Source organism: Mycteria americana, chromosome 11 (genome assembly GCF_035582795.1).
Source record: "Mycteria americana isolate JAX WOST 10 ecotype Jacksonville Zoo and Gardens chromosome 11, USCA_MyAme_1.0, whole genome shotgun sequence".
Lineage (NCBI taxonomy): Eukaryota > Metazoa > Chordata > Aves > Ciconiiformes > Ciconiidae > Mycteria > Mycteria americana.
The window spans coordinates 7,078,615-7,105,831 of NC_134375.1; the positions used below are offsets into that span (position 1 = coordinate 7,078,615).

A 27,217-nucleotide genomic window follows, 5' to 3' on the forward strand; every position below is an offset into this window, starting at 1 on the left:
TTACTCTGCAGAAAACTGTAGGGGTAACTGTTGACAGTGCTGACTTATGCTGCCCTAGATTTCAATTGCTCTAGCTCTAATAAGAGATTTAGTTTAATTCCATGTCAGTGGAGTTATCCCAAATTTGCATCACTGCAGCTGAGAGCTGAATTTGGCCAGTGGTAGCCATCAATAAGAATAAAAGGCAGTGCGAGGTACTCGCACTGTTACTCTTTTTCTTGTGTAGTTAGAAGGAAAGCCTGCAAAATATGTCTGGGAACTTTAGTGTTAGAGGCTGCACAGCACAGCCTTTTTCCACAGCCCTTCCTACAAGAAGCAGCAGCTTTTCTGGCACATAAGCTAAAGCTGTTTTGGGAAAGAGGCCTAGTTATTTATTCAAAGTCAAGTCTTTGAGGATCCAAGAGTCTCGCATTGCTCAACGCAGAGCGAGGAAGGGAGCCGTACGTGCTTGGGGTATGCTTGCGGGGAATGGGGAGCAGCCTTTGCCCGGCTGCAGCAGCCCTGCCCCGGGCACTGTCGGTGTGCTTTGGCAAAAGAGGCTGGGTGGAATGCTTTCCATCTTCTCTCATAGCAGTGGTGGTCCCTTCCTCATCCTCCTTGCTGCTGGGGAAACTGAGTCTGGTGAGATCCCGTTTTGGGTCTGTATTAGCTTTTGTAATTTCGGTGTCCTAAACATTTAGCCTTGGAAAAGAAACAGCACAATAAAGGCAAACAAAGTTTTAAACCGTCCAGCAACTGTGAGAAAGGCAGAACTGCAGCCACACAGAGTACAGGGGTGATCTGAGAAGCAGAGAAGTTTCTTGCTTTATCTTTCCCTAACCATCTTCATCTTCTCCCGTTCACCTCATTCACAAGCTCTCTGGAGCCATCAGCCCCAGCACAAACCCTCCCTCCCTACCAGGGCTTCCTGCTCCATTCCCCCTCTCCTCCAAACCCTCCTTCAGTGTCCCCTTCCTCCCGACCCCTGCGCTTGTCCTGGTGGGTCCAGCGTGGTGCTTCAGCAGAACATGTGCCTGCCTGCCTGAGAGAGCACTTTAACCTCTTTCGGTTAAACTGGCAATCCATTCCAAAATTGATTTTAATCCTTGCTTATAGATAAACCAGTGGGAAATTGAGTTCTGTTGAACCAATATAAATCAAGCATGTACTTCTGGAAGAGCTTCACGTGGAAGGATTTGCACCACTGTATCAATGCGGCTTTTGGTCTGACCTATCCCTTGTTTCAGTACAGCACAATTTCATTCTCTTAGGGACACTGGGGTAAACCCAGTATGATCCATCGTGTGAGGCACTGATTCTGATAGAAATAGTATAAAACTCAAATATAGCAGAATAGTACATCTTTATCTGTGACAGCATCCCTCCTAGCATGCACCTAGGGTATTCTAGGTGCAATTTTAATGATGCTGATGTGAAGTACAGCTGGTCTGTATAGACATGACTTAATCAAACTGGTTAAACTCTTCTGCATATATCCTGAAGGAAAGCAGTTGAGGTACCTTTTAAAAATACTGTGTTTTCCTTACTAAAGCTTTTGTTATGTCCCATATAACCAAAAGAGCAGCCAGAGTCAAGGATCAGGTTGGGTTTTTTTGGTTTGTTTCTGTTTTACTGTACAAGTGTATATTTTTAGAGATCGTGTGATCTCTGAATGCATTTGGGCATTTGCCTGAGATGCTGTAGCTGTTCTCTCCCTCTCGTACATTAGCACAGCAGGCTCTGGTGGGCTTGTGCCGTGACCTGGCAGCAAGACCCACGCCATCCAAGTGGCTGTGAGTGTGCAGAGGAGTGCCTGGGCAGAGCTCCCATCCTGGTTGAGACCTTATGTTTTCACCTATGCAGTGATTTATTTTTAAAGCACTTTATCTGAAAGGAGAAGACTGAGTTTGAAGTTACGTGGTACTGAATTACCTTGCAGAAGATTCACTCTCTGCAGACACCCAGGCAGGTCTGTTGCTCTAAGAGCTCCCCGTACAAGGGTTTGGGCTGCTGAAGACTAAAAGCAGCTTTCCAGGCTGGGAGAGGTTTTCTATAATCCGGGCTAACTGTGCATAGCCCTTTATCCCTGTCTAGTTGCTAAATTATGCATAGCAGTCTCAGGTCTGCTTCAGGACTGGCAGGCCTGAAGTCTCAGCCGTAGTGGCTCGCGATCCTGGGTTGAGCGAGCAGAAGTCCAGCCAGTGCCGCAGAGGATGGGAGATGTGGGTGCTGGTGCCGGATGGGGCAGGACGGGGAGTGCTGGAGCAGCTCTGCCTCCTCATCTCTGGTGGAGTGGTCTGCCTTCCTCTCGTCCCCCCTGTCCTCTGTGGTACTGCCGCCTTTTAGCAGGCTCTTTAGTGAAGGAAGGAGATCTTAGTTCTGTGGTTTGTTTGCTTCAATTATAGCTGACTGCCCCTGAGGAGCAGCTAGCTGTGCGTTTCCCTGTCCTGCTTCTGCAGGAGAGCTGTGAAGAGCTACTCGGAGGGTGCTTGCTTTTTATTACGTAGGTGGAAGGAAGGAGCGCAGCAGGGAAGTGGCGCTGCACGAAGAGAGAGGGAGATGGGGTTAGTAAATGTCAAGCTGTTTGCCTCCTGCACGCACTCAGGCACATCCGCAGGCTGCAGGAGCGGCGGCTCTTGCTGAGGACAAGGCAGAGGTTGCAGCACGGGGCAGGTCAGGCTCCACGGGAGCCGGCTGCCTGTGCTGCTCCCGAGGGGCACCGCAGCGGGCGCCTGGGCTCGGGGCTGTGCTCACAAAGCCGGGTCCTCAGAGCTGGTGGCGTCCGTGGTACCAGCTCTGGGAGCTGGCGTGGGGTGGATTTGCAAAGTCCTCGCTGGACTGCGGCACCACTGCTCGCCTGCGGCTGCTTCCCTTTGCCTTCCCTGCTCCTGACTGCTCGACAGGGAAAACCTGGATCTAGCACCTTCCTGGCTGATGGCTGCTTTGCCAGAAAGCCATCCCCGTGCCCTCTGCCGGTCCCCATCCCCCTTGTCCCTGCAGTAGTGTGTGATCTGCTCTGTACGACGTGGTACAGGCAGCACTGATTGTCCTGGCGGGCTGTCAGCGAGGCCGCTATCACTCTTACCACTGCCTGCTTGATTATCCCTGACGCTGCGCCAAGGCTGACATCCTCCTAATGTAATATAGACACCACGATGATTACCATCATTGCAAGAACTATAAGCACCAGACGATGAAATTTAACAACAGTAGGTGCAGCAGGGACGAGGGGCGAGATGGGAATCGTGCTGTCTCTGCTCTGCCTGTGGCCCTGAGCAGTCTCCATCTTCCAGCAGGATCTCTGGGGTTTTGCACTCCTTTTCCTCTCTGTTACCCAGCCACAGTGCTCCTTGCTTGGCCTGGACCATCTCACGGTGCTCTTGCCGGTCATTTATGTTACTCGGCAATTCTTCTCTAGGCTCCCTCTTCATCAGAGGGGTCTGCTCTGCGTGCCCAAGGCACGAGCGAGTCTGCTCGAGGGTTCTCCCTGTTCCTCTTCAGTGATACTCTGAGCTGTGGGGAAATGGCAGGACCCCACCATAGGTGAGATGTGACTCAAAATGGGCCAGACTGCTGCTTGTCTGGTGGAGACCAACAGATCCTGAAGCTCCAGGAGAAGCACTAGACAAGCGTCTGAGCAAGCGGCGCCTCAAGGGCAGGTATCCTGCTGCGGTATTTGTTGTACCAACTAATTCCCTTTGCAGAGACCTGGGTTACTGTACGAAGCTGATCAGCATGGGCCTGGCTGCGGGAGCTTGAAGTACCCCCTGAACAGAGAACTTCCCTGCCGCCCACAATAATGCTGGGTGGGAAAAACCTTCTATTTTCCTGGTGTATGGCCTTTGTAGGGCATGACATGGCACAGTCCCGTCTCTGGGGCACGAGGGGTTATCTCAGGTGTGCATGGCTGTCGTGCCTGTAGAGGTGCGGTTTGGTCTTTGGCCTCCCTCACCTGGAGCACCCCTACTTTGAGGTGCGATGCTCTGGGAGCAGGAAGGCAGCCTGCTCTGTTGCTGCACGTAGTACTTTGCTCTTCTGCAAACATGCTAGGTTTGCACTGTGATTAAACGCTGGTGTTTGGACTGCAGCTGTCCAAACCAGGTGTATTGGATTCATACGGGGGGGGGGGGGGGATAATTTCTGGAAGTGACTGTTACCCGGACCAGATGCCTTTACAGCAGGAGCCGGAGTGCCGCAGCCTCTCCCGGTGGGGCTGCAGGGCTTGGCCCTGAGCAAACCCCAGCTGGGGTTTGAGCTGTGGGTACAGCCTGTATCCTGGCCCAGTGGGGCAGAGCGCTGCTGGGGTTACCAGCTGCCGTGTTAGGGTGCAGCTTTTTGTTTGTTGGTGGTGGTTTTAAGTGGGGTGGAGGGGGAGGCTTGGCATGGAGATGATGCTGTGCAAGCATAGCAGAGTGCTGCCCCTCGGATAGCTCGATTTTGGGGAAGGGCTGCTTCTTGGGGGATGTGAAATGGAGCTGGGGGGAGAGGGAAGGAGAAGGGGTCTGTTTTGGATTGCATGTGTACCCCACCATCCTAGCCCTCCTGTCAGTGTCCCCCCTCTTATCCTGGGCAAGGAGGCTGGAGGCTGGCCCTGCCGCTGTGCACAGGAGGCCGGCGCCCGTGGGAAACAGCAAGGCTGGGCCTGATGAGACAATTCTTACTTTCTAGTGGTGCCCAACGGCACGTGCTAATGGTCCTATACCGGGAGCTCCACCAGAGTTTGTTATTTTCCTTCATGTTTTATCATCAGATACCTTGGCCCATGGGAAGGTGCTGGGTCCTCTTGTGGCAGCTCATCGAGTAGTGATTTCTGCACTCGTGGGAGTATTTCTGCACCCTTTTCTGTTCCTTCTCGGGCTGCTCAGTTTCATGGTGCTGGGTGCGCTCACGGGGGATTGGGGACTGGCAACTGCCTTCTCTGAACCCTGACAGCTCCCTGGCTATATAGGCACAGAGGGAATTAGTAGCAGAGATGAGCATCGTTTGGTGTGCGCTAGGAGCAAGGCAAACAAGTGAATTTAGAGAATGGATGTTCTGAGGCAACATCAGATCTGCCTCTTTGGTTATACAGTTGATGCTGTGAACGTGTATTGGCAATTGGTTGTGTTACCAGCTTTTTGGTAAGCCTACTTAGCACTTCTGTGCTGGTTTAGATCATCTTCTCAGCTGTTTATAATTGTACTATGCTTAGAAGTATTTGGGATTACATGTTTCATGTTGCAGGTTGTCTTGAGCTGTTTGATCCCCCCCCCCATTATATACATATATATATATATATTTATTTTTTTTTAATTATTTCAACTCAGTACTTTCTGTTGTTTTGCCTGTGTTAATATGTCCCTATGCTCTTGCCACTTACTAGTACACTCTCAGAATCCACTGCTGGACTCTTCTTTCCACTGCCATGCCTGGATCTTCTGGCTGCCGCATCGAGCTTCAGCCCTTCCCAGACTCTTTATTGAGATTTGTAGTTTATAATTAGGTCTCAGTCCCCGTCCTCTGAATACAACAGCTTCCTCCTCTGTGCTGCCTGAGGGTTAATACCTCCGTAGGTAATGCAGGGGCTCTGTGCAGCCCCTCTCCTGTCCAGTAACTTCAAGTTTGCCAACCATGTTGAGCAGGGCTAATGCAGGGGCATTACTACTTGTTTCAGCGTGGCTGGAGCATTGCAGGGTTGGGCTTCACGCTTGTGTTCCTGCATTGCCACCCACTCGCCCTGCCTGTTGGGGGGTACGTGCAGACTGTGAGGGGATGGAGTGTGTTCACAAAGGGGTTGCAAAGTAAAAGCTGGTCTACCAAGAGCATGCAACCTGCACCCCTCTTCTCCCCGAGGGTGCTGGTACGGGGGGGGGGGTGTGTACCTACATGGAATCAGAAGCAGTGGTTTCTTGACTCCGAGGTCACTGCTGTTACAAATTTCAAACCCAGGTCCCAGAGCACCAGATCACAGGAGAATTTCAACGAGAATGGCTTTCTAATCTGGACAAAACTAAGGACTTTTGCCCTCGCGGAGGAATGTTTGGCGTGTCTTTGGCCAGGAAATTCGTCCTCTGATTCAGCTCAAGGAAAAACCCAATGTGGGAAATGTCACCTTAGATAAGTAAAACCTGGCCAAGCTCTGAACCACCCAAAGTAAAATGCTACAATGGAGAGCACGAAGCTGCCTTAATTGCCTGGAGCGCTACCATTCATTCCCTTGCATGTCCGATACGTTCTTGTACTCATATGGTCACTGTTAATTCATGCTGGATTGTTCTAATTAACGCAGATGAACTGTTCAGCCAAGAAGACTGCAGAGCTCTGCAGCTGCAGAGAGGGCTGGAGGAACATCTCCTGGTTTCTTTTTCAGTTTTTTCCTCCCTTGTGGACAGGCACCGTTTCTGTCTGTAACCAATAGGAGCCAATTTTCTGTTTCATAATAGGAAAATACTAATGTCAGGATGCCCTCCTTATCCAAAGCTTTCTCCTTGAAGATCGCTACTCTTTGCTTTCCTAATTGGCACTGCTCAGCTGGAGGTAGTGCACGCCTTCCAAACACATTATTTTGTTATGCTGTTACTTACAGCATAAGAAAAGAGTATGAGAGAATATTGCTTTGTGTTGAGCTTTCCTCGCTTTAACCCTTTCTGTGCTGACGTGGGGCGTTTTTTCTCTAGCGCAGGGTGTTTTGCTATTGGCAATACATGCTTTTTGGTTTGAAGCTCGGGGTGTGATGGCTCTCTGATGTGAAGAACACCTGGAAATAATTTCTGTTGGAGTCTGAGGATGCCTCTAAAATGTCTTCTCTTACTAAAGCATCCTCTTTGGAGTCACTGCGCTCGCATAATGATCACCTATAATAAGACAGGAGTTGCCGAATTGATGTGAAATATGGGTGGTTTGGGGACCAAAGTGATTTGGGTGAAGCCCTTGGAATCAGGTTGGCTGAAAACTTAATGCTTGGAGTTACCCTTCCGTGAAGACTGGCAGGTCTGGAGCCTGCGAGAGCAGAGCCTCGGGGAGGGCGCTGGAGCCATGCTCCACGTGTTTCTTAGGGGCTGAGGAGTCGGACTAGGATCGCAGATGTTTGGCTTGCTGCATCTCTTCTCTTGGCTCATGGGCCGTGCTCTTGCAGGTCAGTAACCAGGAAGATTCACAGAAATGCTGTTTTCTCCAGAAACTTCAGAAATGAGCAGGTCTGAGACTCTTGTGTGCCACCCCACTGATAGAGGCGGGGTAGGTTACCATCCTGGCAGCCAGGGCAGGTTACCTGAATCCCTTGGGGCTTTTTTGGGGGGAAAAAAAAAAAAAAAAAAAAAAAGAGTTGCCTGGAGTTAGAGCTAGGATGGAGTAGTGGTCTATGTGGGCACAAGGCTGCTGGGAGAGGTGTGCTGTCAGGAATTTCCTAGTGGCATGGAAGAAAGGAGGAGGTTGGGCAGAGCAGGGACCCCAGCGAGAGCTGCAGAAAGCAAAGTTGAAGCCTGAGGATTAACCCCATAGGTCTGGAAGGACCGTGCAAAGCCAAAAGAGCAGCCTTTTGCTCAGTCTCCGAGCGTACTCTGGTGGCTTCAACTTCAGAAACCACTTTGTTTAACCAAAAAAAGGAAAGCGGAGGCTGGGGTGGGGGGTAGTTTGTGTGTCTCTGCTCAGGCTCTTGAATTCATCACCAGTTGCCTTTCAGTGAGCGGAGTCGCTTCCTGCTCCAGCTCATTAACATCTGGAAAAGAAAAGGGTGGAGTAAGTAGTTTGCCAACATATCAGGAGGGTCTCATCCTGTTCTTGAGCTGTGTGATGTGCTGCTGTCTGGATCCTGGGCACCTGTCTGCCCGTACCTTTATTTTTGCTGGCTCCACCAAGAGAAGCAGTGGTGGTGGTATCAGCCTGGTGGGTGTCTCTAGCCAAGCTTCTTCTTAGTCCTGCCTTCGTACTGCCAGCACGGGGCAAAATGTAGGGGGTTTCTGAGGTACACATTTGTCTTGTGGAAGCTGGTTGTTTACTACTTGTGTTTGGGTGCTGCTCCGAGACCCAGGGCAGATCAGGGCAGAGGCAGGCAGATGTTCCGTGAGGAATGGTTTCTGTACTGCCTGGTCTCTTCCTTTGTTGTAATGGCTGGGTCTGCAACAAACCAGCAGTTACAGGTGGAGTATTTCACCTCTAATGAAGCTCCAGCAAAGAGGGTTTTTTGTCCCGTGGGAAGCAATGATTCAGCTGCCAAGGATCATGCAAGCTCGAGTAGGTGCCAGACATGCTTAGCATGGAAATTGCAGTTAAGCATGGAGTCAGCTATCTCCTTAGGGAGGTCCAGCTCTCCTTGGAGGGTTTTCTGCTGCTGGATGTCTTCATGTCTGGAATTGCAGGTATTTGCATGTAGCCCAAGGATTCGGAGAGAAGCAGAATCCTGTTTGCTGTGTGGTTTTCTTCATGTGTCTTACTTAAGAAAAGGTAAGGCATGAGGATATTTTTTTTTCCTCTAATGTCAGATGATTGTAAAAAGCTCTTCTCTTTTACCCTGCGTTGGTTGCACCTGATTTTGCAGACAGGCCAAGTTAACAAGTCGGAAAATGATCTGAGGAGGTGACTGAGGAGTTGGTGGTTGCGAAGTCTTGTGTTGGGACCGAGCCCTTCTTGTTGGGGCAGCGCTGATGCCAACAGCGCTTCCCTTGGGGCTGGCATTGTCCTCTGCAGTTGTGTGATGTGGCTTGGAAGGGCAGGCCCACAGGTCACAGCTGCACGCTTTGAGTGCAAACATTCAAATCCAGGGAATTGCATCTGGCCTTCAGGACAAATCCCGGTATAGATCTGTGCCTCTCCTGCCCCTCCCCATCACAGCCTGGCCAAGTTCTGGGTTGGTTGCAGAAATCCTGATTTCCTGAGGATGCCACTTTACTATGGCTTGCTTAGAGATGAGGTTTTATCTTACTTCATGTGATCCCCTTGCTCCCATTCCTGGTACCCACTGCTGCCTGTGCCCCGGGCTGCCCTGCTTGCACCCGTGCTGCTAGGCTAACGAACTCTGCGGGCAGTGCACAGGGGGCTAGGGGCAGGCAGGCAGTTGGTCCTGCATTTGCAAAACCCAGCAAGTGGCTTTGGGGAGGGGACATGTGAGTGGTCAGTGGGCTTTAGGGGCGTGTTTGGGCAAGGGAGAGCACAGGAGGAAGCGTGGTGGCTCTGCCTGTGCTGCTGGTTTGGCTCCGCAGAGGTGGGGGGTGTGGGCAGCGTGGTGGGCAGCTCAGCTTTTGAGCAAGGAGGGGGATGCTCATAGCCTGCAAGCATGAAGGCAGGCAGCTATAAAGCCAATGGTGTGGGCAGCAGGTCGAATACTACTTTTTTTTTTTCTGGTTGCAAAGCCTTTCTTCCCTTGTTCCCCTCATTTCCAAAGCTGATTGTTACCTAATCCACGTTGCTAAAATTCTTCTGTGTTAGAGGATCAGCTTTTCTGTGGGAAGATTGCTGTACTTCTCTCTAGTATTGACTGTCTTTCTTTCTCTTGTTTCCCTTCTTAGATCTACAATGAGAATAGAAACCTGTTTGAAGTCAAGGAGAACGTGCCCAGGAAATTGGTGGAGAAGGTCGCAGGGGACATCGAGAGCCTCTTGGCCAAGAAAGTCCGTGCTTTAAAGGTAAGGTGGTGGGCCTGTGTGCTGATCCTTTGTCTGATACGTTCAGTTTAAAGAAGAGGGTTGATGCTGGCATAGCATTATGATCTCAGCTTCAAAGTAATTTCTATGGTTTTGTGGCCTTTTCTGGGAACTGCATCCTGCAGTTGCAGAGATTCATATGGAGCATGACTGGGGTGTGAGGCGAGGACTATCATGTGAGGATCTACTGTAGGTGTCTTCTTGCTTTTTATTTCCTCCCACTGTCATGTGAACACCTGAAGGTGCTGCCACAAGAATACAAGTGACAGCAAAAGCCTGGCAGCAAATTTGACCCAGTTGTTTAACTGGGGGTGTGGTGAGCGGGAGCAAAGGTACTGCGGTGTCCCTGCAATAGCTCATGGAAGTCTTTCAGACAAATAGGGTTTTTTTCCTGTTTAGGAGAGGATGCACTGAAATGTTTATGCTGGTGCCTGGCACTTGAATCCTGTGATTGACTGCATGGGTGAGTTACCCTCATGGGTGCCTGTGTACGTTTCCACTCTATCGTCCTATTTCATAGCACTCCTTTTAAAATTAATTCATTTTATCTGTAGTGGAGCAAGGTGACCTGCTCCTGGTGCCGGCTCGGTAAAACCCAGTGGTGGCTGTAACGAGGCGGCAGCGGGGCGTGCTCTGCTACAGCATTCTCTGCTACCGGGGCAGAGGCTAGTAGTTGCCTTCCTGGAGAGATGGAGATACCCTCTCTGCTGCAAAAGGGTGTGGGAACCATGTAAGAGTTTCACTTCCAGCAGCTGTAGTGTCCTCTCAAGTACCTGACTGTAGTGAGCAGGATGAAGTTGTGCAATGGACATCTGGCAGTATGGCCAACTGAGCATGCCTTGCAGCTTGATTAACTAGAAGGGCGATAGACAATGGGGAGGCTCAGAGCAGGTAGCATAGCTGTTGTGTCTGCATAGGGACTATAGCCAAAAAGACTTGGGTCACCCTTCAACCCGATCAGCAGGAATGGGAGCACAGGAAAAAGTACCATGGTGAGGGAAAAGGTGTTGCAATAACTGAGGTGTAACTAAGGGAGTGAGAGTTTGGAAGTGACCTATCTCCATAGTTGGGTAAGAAGAAGTATCTCGGGAGTTATGCAGAAGGAATCGCAAGACACCCATGGAGGCCAGGGGAGTCTCAAGACCTGATAGGATCTGAGTCAAGTGTGGTCAAAAGCCAGCTTGACTGACGGGATGGCGTGGGGTTGTCCACAGTAACTGATAAATATGGTAACTGTAGGGATTTGGGTGAAGAAGATTGTTGTATATTCAGTTCTTGAGTTTGGGAGGTAAAGATCAAGCCTACTTGGGACTCTCACCAAGTGTTTTAGCTTGAATGGAAGGAGCTGAAGTGGGACTAAACAAGTGGACATTGTCATCACTGCACTTGGGTTTGCAGAACTGAAGAACAGGGAGACCAGTTCTTTTCGTAATATGAGCTTACATCCCTGTGTTCGCATAGTTTGTGTGCATGCGTGAGCGTATATCATCTATTAAATATCCCAAAGATGTGCACCACCTGTAGATGCTGGAGGAAGGCATGGGTGATAGAAGTTAATTGCAAACTTGATACACACCTGAACAACTTGTGGCGCCTGTGGGATGGGCAGGGTAGTAACACTGGGTTATACTGCAGGACTGTGCTGGGTGGCTTCCACTGTGCCATTTGAATTTGAGCTGATCAGTCACTGTGTTTTTTCTTACCCTTTGCTCTGACTCACACAGACTTGCAGAGAATTTGTGCACCTTCTGGTGCTAGGTCAAGGGTAGGACTGCTGCCTGTGGTACAAATAACCTTGTTCATCTTCCAATTTGACTTCCTTTTTGTTGGGTTTTTGGGCAGGACTGGTTGGTGTGCTGTTAAGAGCTCACCTGGTGCTGGACCCAACGCAGAGGAGTGATTCTGGCAGCACTGGTTAGGTAACGAGCACTTGGTGCTGTTGTATTGTAGTGGAAACAATGATCTGTTGACCCCAATTAGACCCTTCAAGAGGACTCCTTCAGAGCATAGTCGCCGGATGGAGCAGTCTCTTACATCTAGCTTGCATGTAAATTCTTGGCACCTTGGATTAGTGGTACTGACAACAAAATCTGGAAATGGGGAAGTTGATGGGAGGAGGAGAAATTGGATCTTCTGAATTTCTTCCACATTGTGCTAAGCTCCTTTGAAGCTGTGGGGCTCCCACAGCTTCTTTCACTCTCCAGCCTCTGTTTTCTTCTGTCTCAACTCTCCCCTTAGTTGAATCATCTCCCCTGGAGTCATTTCCTCCCCTTGTCTCATGACTCACAAGAGTGATGATGACTTCTTGAAATGTATTTTTCAGCGTCTGAGTCAGGTGGGACTCCATGTATCGGTGAGGGCAGGTGAGGAGGGAGAAATGGATCCTCTCCTTGAAGTATGAATTGCCGTGTCACTCACGTACTCACTCTACTGAAAAGATGCCTCCCTGTCTCCTTTGCTGCAGGAGAGAGAAGGGATATTGCCTGTGCTTTGGTGAGGCTTTGTAGGAAGGTGCTAGCTAGCCTTTGGGCACGCACGATGGACGCACGCTTCAAGAGTGCTGTTCTGATTAGGTGGCGATTCAGTCCAGCCATCAAAGCCTGTTTTCCTCTGTTTCTAAGTGAAAATATTAATATGTCTTTATTAAAGTTAAACTGTGTGCAGAGCACTTAATAATACATGGTTTCTTACCTTGTACGTTGCATTTCTAAGAAGCAGAAATCAAGCACAAGGAAACCAAGCTCAACTATCTGGTCTCCTGACAGCAATGGTGCAGCGCTGTGGCACGGGTCTGGCACTAGCAGGACACTCTGATTTCACACATGCTTTTCAGAGGAGTGCCAGAGCCAGAGGTGTTTAGTGAAGAGGGTAATTGCTTCCTAAAATAACAGCCATCTACAAGGGGCTGGTTATTTGGATGCTGTCCCTCCCTTTTTGTTCCAGACCATCATATCTGATGACAGCCTCATCATGAGACAGAAAAATTCCTAGCAAGATCTTTTTGCAATCCCCACCTGTTCCAGCTGGCACTAGAGAAGGGCATCTACAGCTGGGTCCTGGGGGGACTTCTACCCCGTGTCCCATGCAGCGGCCTCTATTTGACATGGAATTTTATCACCACTAACTTCCCTTCTCCCCAGCATCCTCCAGTGTCCTTTCTCCATGATGATTTCATTGCTTCAAGCCTGCCCTCACAGTCTCCTTTGGGCTCTGTCGTTCCAGCTGCCTTTTATTCCCAAGCTTTAGCAGGAGGGGAGGTCAAGAGATGGTCTTCAATACCAAAAGTACAGCTACTCTCCTTTGAAATGGAAGTAAAAGATACTGCTAAGGTGGAGTAACTCCTGAAGGAGTTGATGTTAAATTTACACAGTGTATTGCATTGTGGGGAAGTTCCAGGGATCTCGCTACAAGGTGAGGTGTGAGGGAACAGTAGGTATGTTCCTGGCTGGGTAGAAGTTTAAGGGGCTGCTCTTGTCCGTGCTCATGAGCTTGCCCTTGTAGGGCTCAGAAAGACATCTTCCTTCATGTGTGGAAAGGAACGAGGTGGCGGGTTGCCAAATGACTACAAATCCCTGTTGTATTCTCCTTGTGCTGGGAATCACAGCTGGCTGGCTTGTGGATCGACATCATCTGAGACTAGAATTCAACAGGTTGGTTGTTTGCCAAATAGATTGTTTTGCCTTTTTTTTTTTTAACTTAAATTTCCTATCTCTTCTTTGATCTCTCAGTGTGTTTAGACCCCTCCTTGCCCAGAGAGATGTATACCTAGAGGCTAGGACTTCTTTGGTGAGCTTGTTTAGGAGACCAGCCATTGGAGTTTGCTGTTGGTGGCGTGCAGAGCAAGCCAGGGCAAAGCCATCACCCCGGGGTTGGCAGGGGGTGGCTGCCAGCTCTGGGTTCCCAAACCCGAGAGGCATTTCTCTCTTTTCCCCTTTCTTTTCTTCTCTCAGTGTAGCCTGTCTAGGATTCCCCACTTCACCCGTAGTGGTGAGGCCTTCCCTTCTTCTAAAGCCTCAGTGGCTGTGTTTGGTGAGGTTGGTGAAGATGAGCCAGTTCTCTGTAGAAAGGAAAGGAAGCAGCAAAGATAAAAGGCACTGGAAGGAGCCTTCCTTGCCATGAAATCCAGCCCCTTGCCTTCTCCATGTGCCCAGAACACAAGGGCGTCTCTTCTTCTCTTCCCTGTGCTGTTTGCCGTTCCCGCTTTGTGCTCTGCCTGCAGACCCAAGGCTGCTCCTTCCTGCCGCACCATGTCCCTGGATGCCCCAGCCCTGTCTGCTGCTTGTGGCCACTGATCTTGAGATCTTGGCAGCCCAGCCCCGCTTCCTCACCTGTGCTGGCAATGTCAAACAGCGTGGATCAAAGGGGGGGGGGGGGGGCTGCTGAGGTGATGAAAGGCTTTGGAAAGCATCGGTGCAAGCAGCTGAGGGGTTGCTGTATCGTTTCTGCTGCGCAAGTGCGGTGCCTCAGGAAATTCTTCTATTGCCACAAAAACATCTCTGCAGTAAAAAGGTGGTGGGGGAACAAGAGGAGGTCATTGCTTGTGGTGCAGGATCTAGGAGGGTACTCCCCCCTTTCCTGCAGCTCTACAGATACCCCAGATCTGTTTCTTTTACAATACTAGGTGAAGTGCATGAGTGATGCCTCTGAGTCTATCCTTTCCTGAAGCTCCGCAGACTGGGGGAGAAGGGAGTTGTGATTTGATGAAGGAGGAGGCTGAGAGATGGAAATTTTAGATCCTAGGGTATGTTTTAGGCTTGTTTCTACTTTTTATACAGTTCTTGTGAAGGCTGCTTGTGGATGCTGACTGCTTCATCCTTCACATATTTAACCACAGACAATTTGCTTTGCCTCCTGCGAGCAGCACATCCCACAGTTTACTGAGTGGGTTATGCCCTGAAGTGAGCTATTTATACGCCGTGACCGGCCTAAAGACTGCTGTCTGTGCTGGTGGTCTTCCCCCACCTCTAAAAAGAGACCTCCCTATACATAAAACACGGTACAAATGTCTGCGGGCTCTGACGTTGCCCCCATGGGATGCTGGTGGCATGGTTGGGCTGGTATTTTTTCCAAAGAGCTGGTTTAGTTTTGCATATTGTACATCACTGGCAAAATCTTTTGGCTTAAGATGAAGTTCGTTGTATTTCTGATGGACCTCAGCTGTGTGCAGTGTCAAATACAACACCTTGAGCAGAAGTGCAGCAAAGTGGCATTTCATGTTTCAGAGAATTTATAATAAGTGTGTATTGTAGATATATATGTGTGTGTGTGTATTTTACATACATGTGTGTATACGTAGTAGGTTCAGTGCATGTTGCTTGACTCTGGTGATAAGAGAACTAACAGCACTTACCAGTAGCGAAGGGAAAAGTTTGTGGGGTTTGTGTTCTCTGTAGTTGTGGGATTTAGCTGCGTATTTTTCTTGCAATGTATTTAGCTCCAGTGTGGGATGAGCGTTTGGAGGAAAGGAGGGGTTTGGTAGGAGGGTTCAAGGCTCCTGTTCCTCCAGCTAAGGTGTATGTATTTCAGCTCATAATATATTTCACTGAAGACTTTCAGATTTTCCTGTAACAAGAGTAGGAAAACCTACACTTGGTGTTAGACGTTTTCTTTTGGCAGAAAAATGAATACAAAGGACAAGACTGGGAATTTTCTGTGTTTTGAAAGCATACTGCAGGGACGTCTGGCTGGGTTTCTCGTGGTTGCGAAGCCTGGATGAACGTGGCTCTAGGAGATTGGGGTGTTCCCATCTTCCTTTGCCTCGGATCCTAAGGGAAGGTGGCTGGAAGAGCTGGGATTTCATGCACAGCAAAGACGGTTGATCTGGAGATGAGTAAGGCTTGCGTTTTCTTACTGCCTTAAGCAAATTTCTCAGTTTTGTCTCTGATTTCCACCCTCAGCCCTCGATTTTGGGTTTTCCCACTTACTAGCATTTTTTCCTTGCATATTCCTTCTGATGTGACGGTGCACTTAGTACTTGGCCGTGCTTTAGGATCCTCTGATGGAGGGCGAGGTGGGAGTTTGGTACGTTACCATGAAGTACTTACCAAGCCAGCTTTTTGGGGGTGAGAGCTGGTCAGCGGGGGCATCGTGGGAGGTAGGAGCTCAGGCCGGTTGTGCTTTTAGTCCCGGTTGAATGCTCAGTGCATTACTGTTCAGCTGGGACAAGTTCCAAGCTCCATTTATGTCTGGCACAAGCATATATCAAGAGTGCAGAGGGGATTTAATTGGACAGGTTTATCCCTCTAACAATTCTGATAGCCCTGAGATTTCCCTTGCAGGTATGTGTTGAATGGAGTCTTTATCAGCTCTTCTGCTCCCTGATAGGGACAATAAGAGGTTTCACTTGTCTAAAGAGCTGCAAAACTTGGCATGCAGCAAAGCATCTCTCAGCCCAGTTCAGAGCATCTCCCCACTCCCTCCTCTCTCTGCGGTGGAGGCGCTGACCTCTGAGGCGGCGTGGGCTGGTAGGAAACCGGCAGTGCGGGCACGGTGGCTTTCCCTTCTCTCCTTCACTGTTGGTGCTGTTGCTGTCCTTTGGTCTTGGTGGCATGTGGCCTTCAGGGCAGGCAGTGAAGGGGGTCGGCATTCAGCAGGAGCAGCCCTGGGGTCGTACTGGATTTCTCCTCTGCTGCTGGCAGTGCAAGGGCCCATTGCTGTCTCGCTGCCCTGCTGAGCTGTCTGAAGCAAGTTCTTCCTGGCGCTCGTTGGCCAAGTCGTTGGTGTGTTTAACTAGAGGGGTCCCAGGACGGGAGAGACCGACCCTCCTGAGCTGCGGTGCATCAGGGGTTTGGGTTGGGTGCAGCATGCGGTGCTGCATACAGGGCCCTGGTGGGTTTTCCTGCTGCAGTGCAATACGGCCCTGGATTTTACCTGGTGGGGGACTTCTGGGCATGCCAGAAGGCCAGCAGTGGTCACACCCTGGCCTGCTGGGTCCCAGACCAGTGTCCAAGCTAAGTGACGCTTTACCTGTCTCGCCTAGGCAGCAAAATGGGGGAGGAAAGAGGGAATAAACATAGTTCAGGTGAGCTCAGATGCAGCCTGAGGTTTTGGTGGGATGTGGGGCTTCATTGCCCCATGCACACCCGCCCTGTTCCAGCCGCACAGTCAGGAGCTCTTGCATTCGTGGAGGAAGGACCACAACCAACATCAACCTGGCACATGCTGAAGTACAAAACATTTAAAGGTATGATCTCTGTGCTTTGTCAATTCATAGTGACAAACCCATCCCTCTTCCCGCTTCTTTGCTAATTGCTGGTTGGTGGCTTTTGTTTTTAATTCTATTTTTAATTTGTTCCTAATCAAATCCTGGCTGACTGTCCCCATGTATTTATTTATTTATTCATTTGTGTGTGTGTGTGTGTGTGTCTTCTCCTGCCTCACGATTGTTCTTGCGCTGGACCTGCTCCAGTAATCCAATTTGAATCCAATCTCCCAGGTCTGGAATTCTAATTTACAGATTGCAGAGGGGAGCCGAACAATGCCCGCACACCAGGATGGGGGTTTATTGTCTAATCTAATCAGGGACAATCAGATGTTTGTAACAAGTCTATCAAAACTGTATTGGGACAGTTTGCTGAGCAATGTAACCAGCTTTCTTAATAGCACTAACGCGATTTAGGGCTTCCTGCACTTTCATGCAGATTATGTTGAACGTTTCCCTTTCTTCTCCCATGAAGGCTTGGCAGCAGCCCAGCCTGATGGGCTTTACAACTTTGTAAGCCGCTTGGTACACTCTGCGGCTGCGGAGGCTTGCGAGGGCGCGGGGGCTCCTGCTGCTGCCTCCCCTGGCACCGCTGCACGCTGGAGCTTGGAGAGCTCCTGGGGTGATCCCCTTTGGGGGCACCCACGCGAGGTCGAGAGTCAGCATCGCAAATGCATCTGGAGTCACAGATAGGGGAGTGAAAAGCGATGGTCCTGACCTGTTAAAATATTCAGTAAGTCTCCCGTAGCAGTTCTCTAGCCCTGTACGTGTGCTGTCAGCCTTCAGGCACCATGGGCTTGTCTGGCTGTTGGCAAAGAACAAATGAAGGAACCTTTGTCCTTTCTTGCCCTTGGCAGATTAAGGCTGTTGTTTCTAGGTACTTGCTTTAAGAAGTTTGGATGGTTGCAGTTCAGAGAAGAGACCTCTTTGGGGTTTTTTTTTTTAGATGCCCTCCCAGGGCCTGGAGCAAAAGAGGAGGCAAAACCAGTTCTGCAAATGAGCTGATGTCTCTTAATATAGCTCTCGAACCCAGAGCGGAGTTTCCTTACTTTTCCTGTGCAAATAAATAGTTTCCTGACTTTCCCCTTCCCAAAAACTGAAATACCCCTCTTGTCCCTTACCCTCGCAGCTAGCTGTCAGCCAGGAGGTGAACTTACGCTGGTTCTCACGCTCCAGGTCTGTACCACTTAGCCCCGTACCCAGTGCCTTTGCCCAGGGATTTATTTTAGGCTTATGGATTCTTCCCTGCCCCAAAGCATCTTCCCTTTGGCAGGGCTATGTGCTGCCCTCATCCCCGAGGCAGCCGCTCCCTGAGTTGCGTCCAGGGCTGAGGTTCGTGTCTCAGGTCACAGAGCAGTGCTGCAAGCTTTAGTGGGGCTTTTAGCCTGGGCAAAGCTTGCCCTCACGCCCACTCTCTGAGCGCTGCCGGGCTGGGAGGAAGACACTGAACTCCCTGTAATGGGAACTAACCTTTCTTTGAGGGTTTCATCGCGGTGCATGCCTTGTGTTTATGCACTCTGCACCCTACGGTGCGAGGAACCCAGAGACCTCTGAGCCCAAGTGAAGAGAGAGATGAATTGTGCTTAAAGGGTGTTTTACTGCCCTTCCTAAAACCGTGTTGTGTATTTGATAGCAGTTTGCATGTTGTGTTTTAGTTTTTCCTGGTTTCTCCGGTGCAGGAGCAGTGCTCTTAGCGCAGGTGGAGGTAACTAAAGCCATTAGTGTTGGCAAGGGATTTGCAACAGTTGTAGTTCTTGGCTGTCTTAAAGCTCAGATCTGTCAGCTTGGTCCTTACCCTCTCCAGCTCCTGAGGTCTGGCAGGGCTGCCTTATTCTGTGCACTAAGGGGATGTATTGGAGGATGGTTGAAAGGGTAAAAGAAGATGGGTAAGACTTACTGGTCTATCTGTCTAGATAGATATAGATATAAAAATGGTGAGTGATGCAATAGAGGAGAGGGAGTCTCTGAGGGAATTGGTGCTAGGGAAGAGAATTGCCATTTAATTCTTTACAAAACAACCTTTAAATATGGTTGGGAAGAAATGTTTGCAATGATAGCAAAATAAAAGAAACCATGTCACTGAAAAAGGGATTTATTTGAATTTCCTTGGTTAGTTTTGGTGTGAGAAAATGCATTTCCATGGCAGTTTGGTAGCTAGAGTTGCTTCTGCGCCCTGTCCTATGGCTTCGTAATCTGTGCATGGTGGGAGAGGGTGAGGGGAGGATCTTTACTTCCTGGGGGTTGCCTGTACTTTTGCAGGGAGTGTGTCCCTCTGTGCTTATGGTTCTGCTCTCCGTCCCTGGGAGTTCAGCCCCTGCCCTCTGTGCTGCTGTATGTCCTTGAAGAGCTCTCTGAAGCCCAAGATCTTGGGCAGAAAAAGCTCCCACTAGTTTATTCTCTTGTTTCATGTTTTTCCCCCTGAATGTCTGAAATGCATCATCTGGAATGGAAGGCTCTTATATTGAATGGGAATAATTGACCTGGGAAGAAAAACTGAATCATTTTGAATTCAATTCAGGTAGAAGGAGGATTATTTTTTTTTAAGGGTTTTATCCCCTAGTTGAACTAAAAATCAATTATTTGTATTGTTCTGTTTATGGACAAGTAGCGAAGTTAAAGACTCTAATGATTGAGGGGGAGGAGGCTTGGTCCTGCAGGTTAATGGACTTGCATGAAGCTTTTTTTGTCTCAAAAGCTCTCTTCAAATCCCACCTTCTTTTCCTGAAGAAAGTGGATTTGGCAAGTCTCATTTCTGCAGCCCACGAAACGCAAATCGGCTTTGGCAGTGTTCATCTTGGTAGGTCTCTGCACGAGAGTCCTATGACTTGAATAGCAGGGATAGCTGCAGGTGAAGAGCAGGAGGCTCGTGTGAAGATGGCTTGCGTAGTAAGCGTTTAGCTTGGCTCTGTGCAAGTGGTGCTGTGCTGTTATGTGCGGGTTGGCACGCAAGTGTGCTCTCTGTCTTGTAGTATGGTGTCTAGCGGGGACCATGCTTTCTGTTCCATGTAGCTTTGCTTTGCATCCGCTGCATCTTTAACGGCGTGAGCCTGAAGCTCATCAGCATCCAGCCCTACCCCATAGCAATTATATATTCCCAGAGCAGCTGATGTCCATTAAATATTTGAGTGACACTACAACAATGTGTAAAATATCTGTGATAAGGATCTAGCAAATCTTAATAAAAAAAAAAAGCTGACAAGAATGTAAATTGCACATACAATTGTGATAAAGAGCCAGAGATAACATTAAAGAGATTGTATCAATTTAATGCAAGTTTAGTGCCAAAGCCTGTGATCTGCTCTTTAAAGAGGAGTTGTCAGGAGCCCGTGGTATTCCAGCAGACAGTGCTCAAATCGTCCCGATCCTCTGGACCAGCCGTCCCTGCAGCCAGCATGCTGCATGGGAGCTGTCTGCTTGCAGGGGATTAATGAAAACCTTTCCTGCTGCTATAATGAAAATAACATTCCTTGGAAAAAATAAAGTGCTCCTCTGCTTGCTGGCCTTTGGGTCCCTCAAAATGCAATTAAAAAGCAGCTTAATACAGCCATGTGATGAGAAATCTGTCAGCGTTCACAGGCATGATCTGAAGTGAAAGCAAGATGAAACAGATGCGAGCAAAAATATTTAACCATGCGCCTGCCTGCCTGCCTGGTGGTGCTTGTGGAGCAGCCAGCTGAACCGGGACGCGCGGGGCTGGAACTGGGTTAGCTGGAGGAGCTGGCAGCAGGAGCGGCTCCTCGGGCACGGAGCTGGGCTGCAGCAGCGCCTGCGAGGGCATGGGAGCTCATCCGTAACCCAGCCTGGGCTTTGTGTGTCCCTGCTTGCCTGCACCTGCCAGAGTCCCCTGTTTTCTGGGCTGGTGTTTCTGCTTCACATCCTTGCTTTCTGTCCCTCCTCTACTCTTTCAGATATGCCACGTCCCTGAAAGTGGCCAAGGAGCACGGCAGTAAAGGCTGTTGGAAGTACCCTTACAGGTTTGATGGAAGGGGCAACTCCAGTTTTCTCAGTGCGGTGCAGGGCTGCTGGCCATAGGTCAGTATTTGTGCCTGCCAAAATGTCTTCCCAAAACTTTAAACATAGTAATGGGAATTAAAGCTAATTTTAAATGGTGGGGTTTTTTTCTGCAGGCATGAAAATTTTAAAAAAATTCCTTTAAGTAAAGCAGGTAATTTCTTAGCAAGTGGGGGATTATAAAGGCTGGGACTGGACCATGCTTCCAGACTGGGATGCTAGCGCAGGGCTTCCACGAGCACCAGCAGTGCTGCGTGTCTGTGGCTGGTCACCTGGCTTGGGCACTGCAAAATGAACGGTCGTCTTTGGCCGTCATGCGTTTGCCTTTTGCGTGCTGCTACTTGTAAGAGGCGTGAGTTGAAATCCTACCTCAGCTCCACACAAAGAGCTGCTGTAGCAACAACAACTTTATTGGAGTTGTGCTGGGAGCAGTGTTTCATGTTGCACGCCAGTAGATGGCACAGCTTTTATATCAGCTAATTATATAGGGAGAAAATGCCGGTCTGTGCCATTCCTGTTGCTAATCTTAGCCATGCCTCGCTCTCCCCTCACACAAATGAAGATGTCTCTGCTGATGTGCCTGTAATTGATGAAGTTGGACAAGATTATGGGAAAAGATGTTGAGCTTTGCAACATGGGGGACAGTGGGAAACCATGATGGGGAAGAAGAGGTAAGCAACCATGCTCTTGGATGAGCGTGGAAGCGGATGAGCAAACTTCAAGGTGGTGGTATTTTGGCTTCCCACGCACATTCCAGCGAGTGATGAATTCCCTTAGGATAGATGTATTTGACAGCTCCCACTTTATGCATGGGGAAACTGAGGCCTGGAGAGATCATACTTTGTCTTTGATACACCCGGGAACAAAAGCTGCGCTACCTAATTAAGTTCTAGGACTTTAGCTACAAGGTGTCCTTCATGCGTGGTTACTACAATAACATCTCCCTAGAGCTCAAAGCTCCTTCGCTCTGCTCGGGTTTGGCACTATTGTTCCCTGGCCAGTTCAGGCTTTGAATGTGAAATATTTTAGCAGAAAATGTGAAATGTGCCCTTCTGAAAGAGTTCAGCCTTAAATGTTCTCCCTACATGATGCTGCCCAGCTGTCTTGCATCGCCCCTAAGCCAAAGCAGTGCTCTGGCCCCTTCAGGCTTGGCATGTGGAGCTTGCTGAATGGTGGCCGCTGGAGCTGGGAGGGTTGCTCAAGTGCAGCAAGACAGCTGTGAAAGGGAGAGGGAGGCTGCTTGTCCCTCTGCGCCCCGTCCTGGGTGATGTGCAGAGACCCCAACGTTAGAAGCAGTCTTTCTTCTTACCTTCTGCCTGCTGAGGAACTTCTTGCCATGAAGGCTGAAATTGATTCTTGCAAGTGGATGGAAAGGATATATCCCAAATCTTGAGGGTCTGGAGTGCATGTGGAATATAAAACAGAGTGTACGTATGTGCTGCTGTAAATAGAGTTGTCACTCTAAAAGAAATGGGGTTTCTAGTGCTTGTCAGATCACTTTAAAACCATTTTTATTACTAGATTACATTCCAAGATAAAGTTTATTGTAGCAAAAAAAAAAAGGGAAGGTAGGATTTGACTGCAGATTTGGAAACACACTTTAAAATTATGAAGAGTCTTTGAGCTTAGCTGAGGGCAGACTGCCTGCTTCAGGGTTTTCCTCTGGGGCATCTCCTGCCCAGCTGCGTTAAAGGAGGATTTCCTGATTTCAGTGCAAACTCTCCCCTAGCACGTCACCTTTTATAACCAAGCAATGACGTGCTGTGTGGACGTTGGCACAGAAGCTCCAGCTCACGAATCCGTGTCCTGCGTATGGGGCAGAAACTCTTCCAGGGCATGTGTCCCAGCTGGGAGTCCTGGGGAACACCCCGTTCCCCGAGTGTGGCTTTAAAACAACTGCCCTAAGGATTTCATGTCAAAACTGAGGATCAATCCTGGTGCATGTTGACTTTCTTCTTTCCCTTCCTCTCCCCCGTGAGCATTTTGCTCTAGTTATAGCCTTTGTCTATGCTCTTACTTCTAGTGCTAAGTCTGCAAGCAAAAGAAAACACTGGGTAGGTGCCAACTCTTTTCTTACCTCTTCCTTTCAGATACCAATAGCATCCCTTTTTCTAACCCAGCCCCTCCCATCTTTTCCTCCTAGTTTTACCTAGTGATATTTGTCTACCTTTGATACGTATCAGTGAAAAAGTTGTTCGCTGTTGCCTCAGCTCTTTCTTTGATGCAGCATGCCAGAGAAAACAGCAGTCTCCTCCTCCTGCCAGACTTGGACTTCGGAGTTATGTTGTTTCGCATCTACCTGCTCCATCTACCATCCTAGTTTAGCGAACCACAGACCAGATGCTGGAAGAAGCAGTTGCTTTGCAAGCGCCACCTGAACGCTGCAGCCCCCTGCGCTGCCCAGAGTGAGCGTGGTACGGAGACGCAGAGAGAAGAGCGATCTGCGACTGGGGAGGGATGTTTGGATGCAGCAAACCTCCTGCTCCCAAACCAGCTTGTGGGTTTGGTCAGAACTTGGCTTTTCTGGACGTTGCACAAATATTTGCAAGTCACTCAGTATCTGGAGTGGCGAGAAGAAAGTTGGCTGGATTTAACCTTTAGACTTGCGCAGAGCCACGTTTACCGTAACCTCTGGCCTCTAAAGAACTGGATTTATTTTGCATACAGACTAATGCAGGTAGTCTCCACTGCCTTGATATTAGTGTTTTTCTCTCTCTCCCACCTCCAGCCCCTTCTCAAACCCAGAACCTCTGCAAGGTCCCATTCTGCATAGCTGCTTTGCTCCCTCTGTGCTGAGCGTCCCTAAAACCTGAGCCATAATAGCATCCCTGCTAATTATATCACTGCAGATTTATTTCATGGTAATATTATTGCTGGCCTCAGGCGTCACCACTATCATTGGAAAACATCAAATGATCACAGCTCCTTAGCTGCCTCCATTAAACCTGAGAGAAGCGTCTGGGCCTGTTTATAAGTTTGTCTTTTGATGAGAGCCAAGGATTGATGAGCTAGTGGATGCGAGGTTTGCAGAATGTGCCCTGGAGGGAAGCTTGCCTTGTCACGGCAGCCATAAGGTGCAGATGGCAGGATCGCTAGCTGAATGCATACGCAGCCTGGGAAGCGGGGAGCAAGGCGAGAGCGTCACCTTTATCTCTTCAGGGCAGACCTTGCCCCCTCCCTCGCAGCAGCATCCAGCGCTGAGGGCTGCGCAGCACTCCGTGCAGGATGGCTCTGCGCTCCGGACCGGCGGTGCTGGCAGCTTGGTCGGAGCTGCTCCCAGGGAAGGGGGCGTTTTGAGTAAGCAAGACGTCTTGTGACGCTTTCTGCTGAAAGTCTTGGAGGGAGGGCAGAAGAAAAGACAAAAATATCAGTGCTGTTTTTCAACAAAAAATGGACAAAAAGAATTCAAGACTTTTCTCTGTTTTCCTTGCTAGAAATAAAATACTGCAGCTGATGTGCTGGATACCGAGGCCGTCTGCTAAGAGCGTGGCTGTAGGTCAGTGCTGTATCCCCAGGGCGGTTCTGTTCCTGGGACCCAAGCTCGTAGCTGCTTGGTGCTGCAGGCTGCGTCCCTTACAGAGCGCAGCAGTGGGACGGCAGTAGGTCTGTAGGGTGAAGCACTTGGTGCTGAAGACCTGATATCCACACTCTGGTTTTTGGAGGATATATTAAAATATTTCAGCATACATCCCAGTATTGCACAGGTTTGTTGTGAGGGAGTTTTTGTCTGCACCTCAAGCCTGGTTTGACTTGCAGGATGGGGTGACCATCATCCCCGGCCAGTGTGTTGGTCTTCCCCATGGAAGCCCGTGGTCCCCAGACAGCCACCTAAGGGAACAGCAGAAGATTATTACAGATCTGAGATTTAGCTTATGTGGGGAACGCAAGGAGGTAACTTATCAAGATCCCTTTCCAGATCTATAAAAGTAGATCAGTTGTTATTGATTTCACTGCGTCTGGCCGTAAAGTCCATTTTGGTTATGGTGTGAAGTGCTCCAGCAGGGCAATGAGTGGGCCAAAAACTTGACTGAAATGGGGTCAATAAATTACACGCAGACAAAAGGCACTTACACTCAGACTGCATCAAGTCTCCTGGTAATTTCAGCAAAACAGTCAGAGCAGAAATATGCTGATAATTATTTAAATTAGACTCCAAGCACTGAATTTTTTTCTTCAAGTAACAGCACTTCAGCACTTGTCCAGATGAGTGCTAATTTACCCAAATGGAAAGGTTTATTAAACATGCCAGCCAGTGCTTTAGTAATATTTAGGACAGTAATTTTGCTTTATTATATCTCTTAACAAAGAGGACACAGGCTTCTTGATCCAGCACCAGAGCAGTCAGGGCATGTTGGGTAAGATCTACGTCAGCTCTGCCTGGTCTTGAATTAAGGTGCATCATTTCTGCTTCAATTCTGCCTCTTTGCTAAGTGCAAAACTGGCCCCTGATTTGAAAAAACTTCCCTGACTTGACCAGATTGAGGGACACTCAAAATCCAGACATCTTCTAGGTGCAGGAGTCACGGCTATGATTTGGAAATGTTGAAGGATGAAATTGAGTTTGCTTCAGTGAAATGGGCCCCGAGCCATGTGCTGAGGAAGATGAGCCTCAGTTCCTCCTGCTGCCCTCGCTCGCTCTAGGATACATGTGGCAACTGTGTCGTTTTGTGGAGAAATTCAGGTGCACAAAGACGATTCCAGCCCATCATTTGCCATCCCTCACTGATCTGTCGCACGCAGCCTCCCGGTCTCCGTTGTTATCGTGCACGTTGTCATATAGGTGTGCCTACAAACTGGTAGACACAGTTGAATCTGAGCTGGAAGCTGTCCAGCGTGTTTATCTTTGTTTTGCTACCAGGGCTGTCTTCAGACTAATCATGATGTGGTATGCTGGCTTTGCTGTTTCCCTTAGGACTCTAAATTTCTTTGTTTTATATATTTGAGAAGATGTTTCACGAAGCCCGATGGATTGAGGTTCTGCTTAAAACATCCAGTAGAAGTCTTCTGCTGCTTTTTGTCTGTGGGTGCAGACGTTTGGTCCTGTCACTTCTCCTAGGACTCAGATGGGGAATTGGGACTACTTGCATGGATTAGAGATAATATAGAAGTGTCTTAGTGTGACAGTCTCCTCACACAGAGGATGGTTATATGGTGTGAGTGCTTCTTGGAGATCCGTCCAGGGGAAAGTGTCTTCTAGGCCTTGAAATTCCTCTGGGTCCTCCAGAATAAAGACCATCACCTCCTTTATGTGTGCATGCTCACCAGGGTTGTGAGGATTAGAAACACTGTATAATGTACCAAAATCTATGTTGTGCTGTTTGTATCTTTAAGACCTGGTCTGGGGCAGAGAAGCAGGGATGGAATTTTGAGGAGGACTTCAGTTTGCAGCTGTTAGTTTTAATAGGAGTTGAAGGAACAGTATACGGACAGAAGCTCACTAGCTTTCTGCTGTAGGACAGTGTGGTTTGCATACATCATGTTCATTGATAATGGTATTTCTTTATCATCTGATTATTGGTGGGAACTGTCATCTTTGCCGTTAGATAGTAGACGTCTTTACTGAAAGTTTTTCCTCCTTGCTCCTTCCATAAATATCTTCTTCCTCTCTTTCTTTCCTCCTTTTTTCCCCCCCCAAGATTGCTACGTTAAGCTATTATACTATAAATCTTGGGAGCGTCTGGAGCTCTGGCTGTTTGCAGAAGATTTGGCAAGGGAGAACCTATTGGAGTTCTGGGTTGTAAATTCTTCCAGAGCTCGGATGCAGGGTGCAGCCAACGGTGATGGGAAGATTTTGGCTCGATTCCAGGCACTTGGTCTGTCTCCTGTACCATCGGGTGAGCAAGTGGTGTCAGAGCAATGAGTGGAAAGGCTGTGGCTGCTCTCCTATGCAAGTGCAGATGTTGAATGTCCCAGAGGAGAAGCAGAGAAGTGGATCTTCTCTAGAGTTAATGCAGAGGCTCTCTAATCTCCACAGAGAGCTGGAGTCACCCCAGACAGGTCGAACACTGTTGTGTCCTGTTTTGCTGGAAGTGCAGAAGAGCTGCCGGGAGGAAATGTGCCTTCTCTGCTCCTCGGCGTGGGTGGGCAGGAGGCCAGGTCTTCGAGGGACCATTGTTGATTCCCATCCTCCTTGTGCTCTGAAAAGGGCAGAGCACTGTGCTGTGACAGCTCCGGAGAGGTGGGTAGCGTGTGTCCAAGGGAGGGACCTGGTGGACAATGATAGCATAGCATGGAGATGGACACCTTGCTACTTGCATGTGCTTGGTCACCAGCTCAGCCTTGGGCTTCCTGCTCTTCATTGTGCAGAAAATTATGCCTATAGTGCATCTGATGGCATGGTGTCATGAATGTTTCTAGCAGGCCATCACATCTCTAGAGCAGCAGAGCTTGTTGTAGGGAAAACAGTGCT

General features: G+C 49.1%; 1 protein-coding gene across 2 annotated transcripts in view; it reads left to right on the top strand.

Annotated features, from left to right (window-relative positions):
• Positions 1-27,217, top strand: part of CACNA2D2 (calcium voltage-gated channel auxiliary subunit alpha2delta 2) — a 230,404-nt gene that overhangs the window by 78,533 nt on the left and 124,654 nt on the right. For both annotated transcript variants that reach the window (XM_075513754.1, XM_075513756.1), the window contains exon 3: positions 9,462-9,578. In XM_075513754.1, coding sequence (XP_075369869.1) covers positions 9,462-9,578 — 117 coding nt within the window. The remainder of the gene's footprint in view (positions 1-9,461; positions 9,579-27,217) is intronic.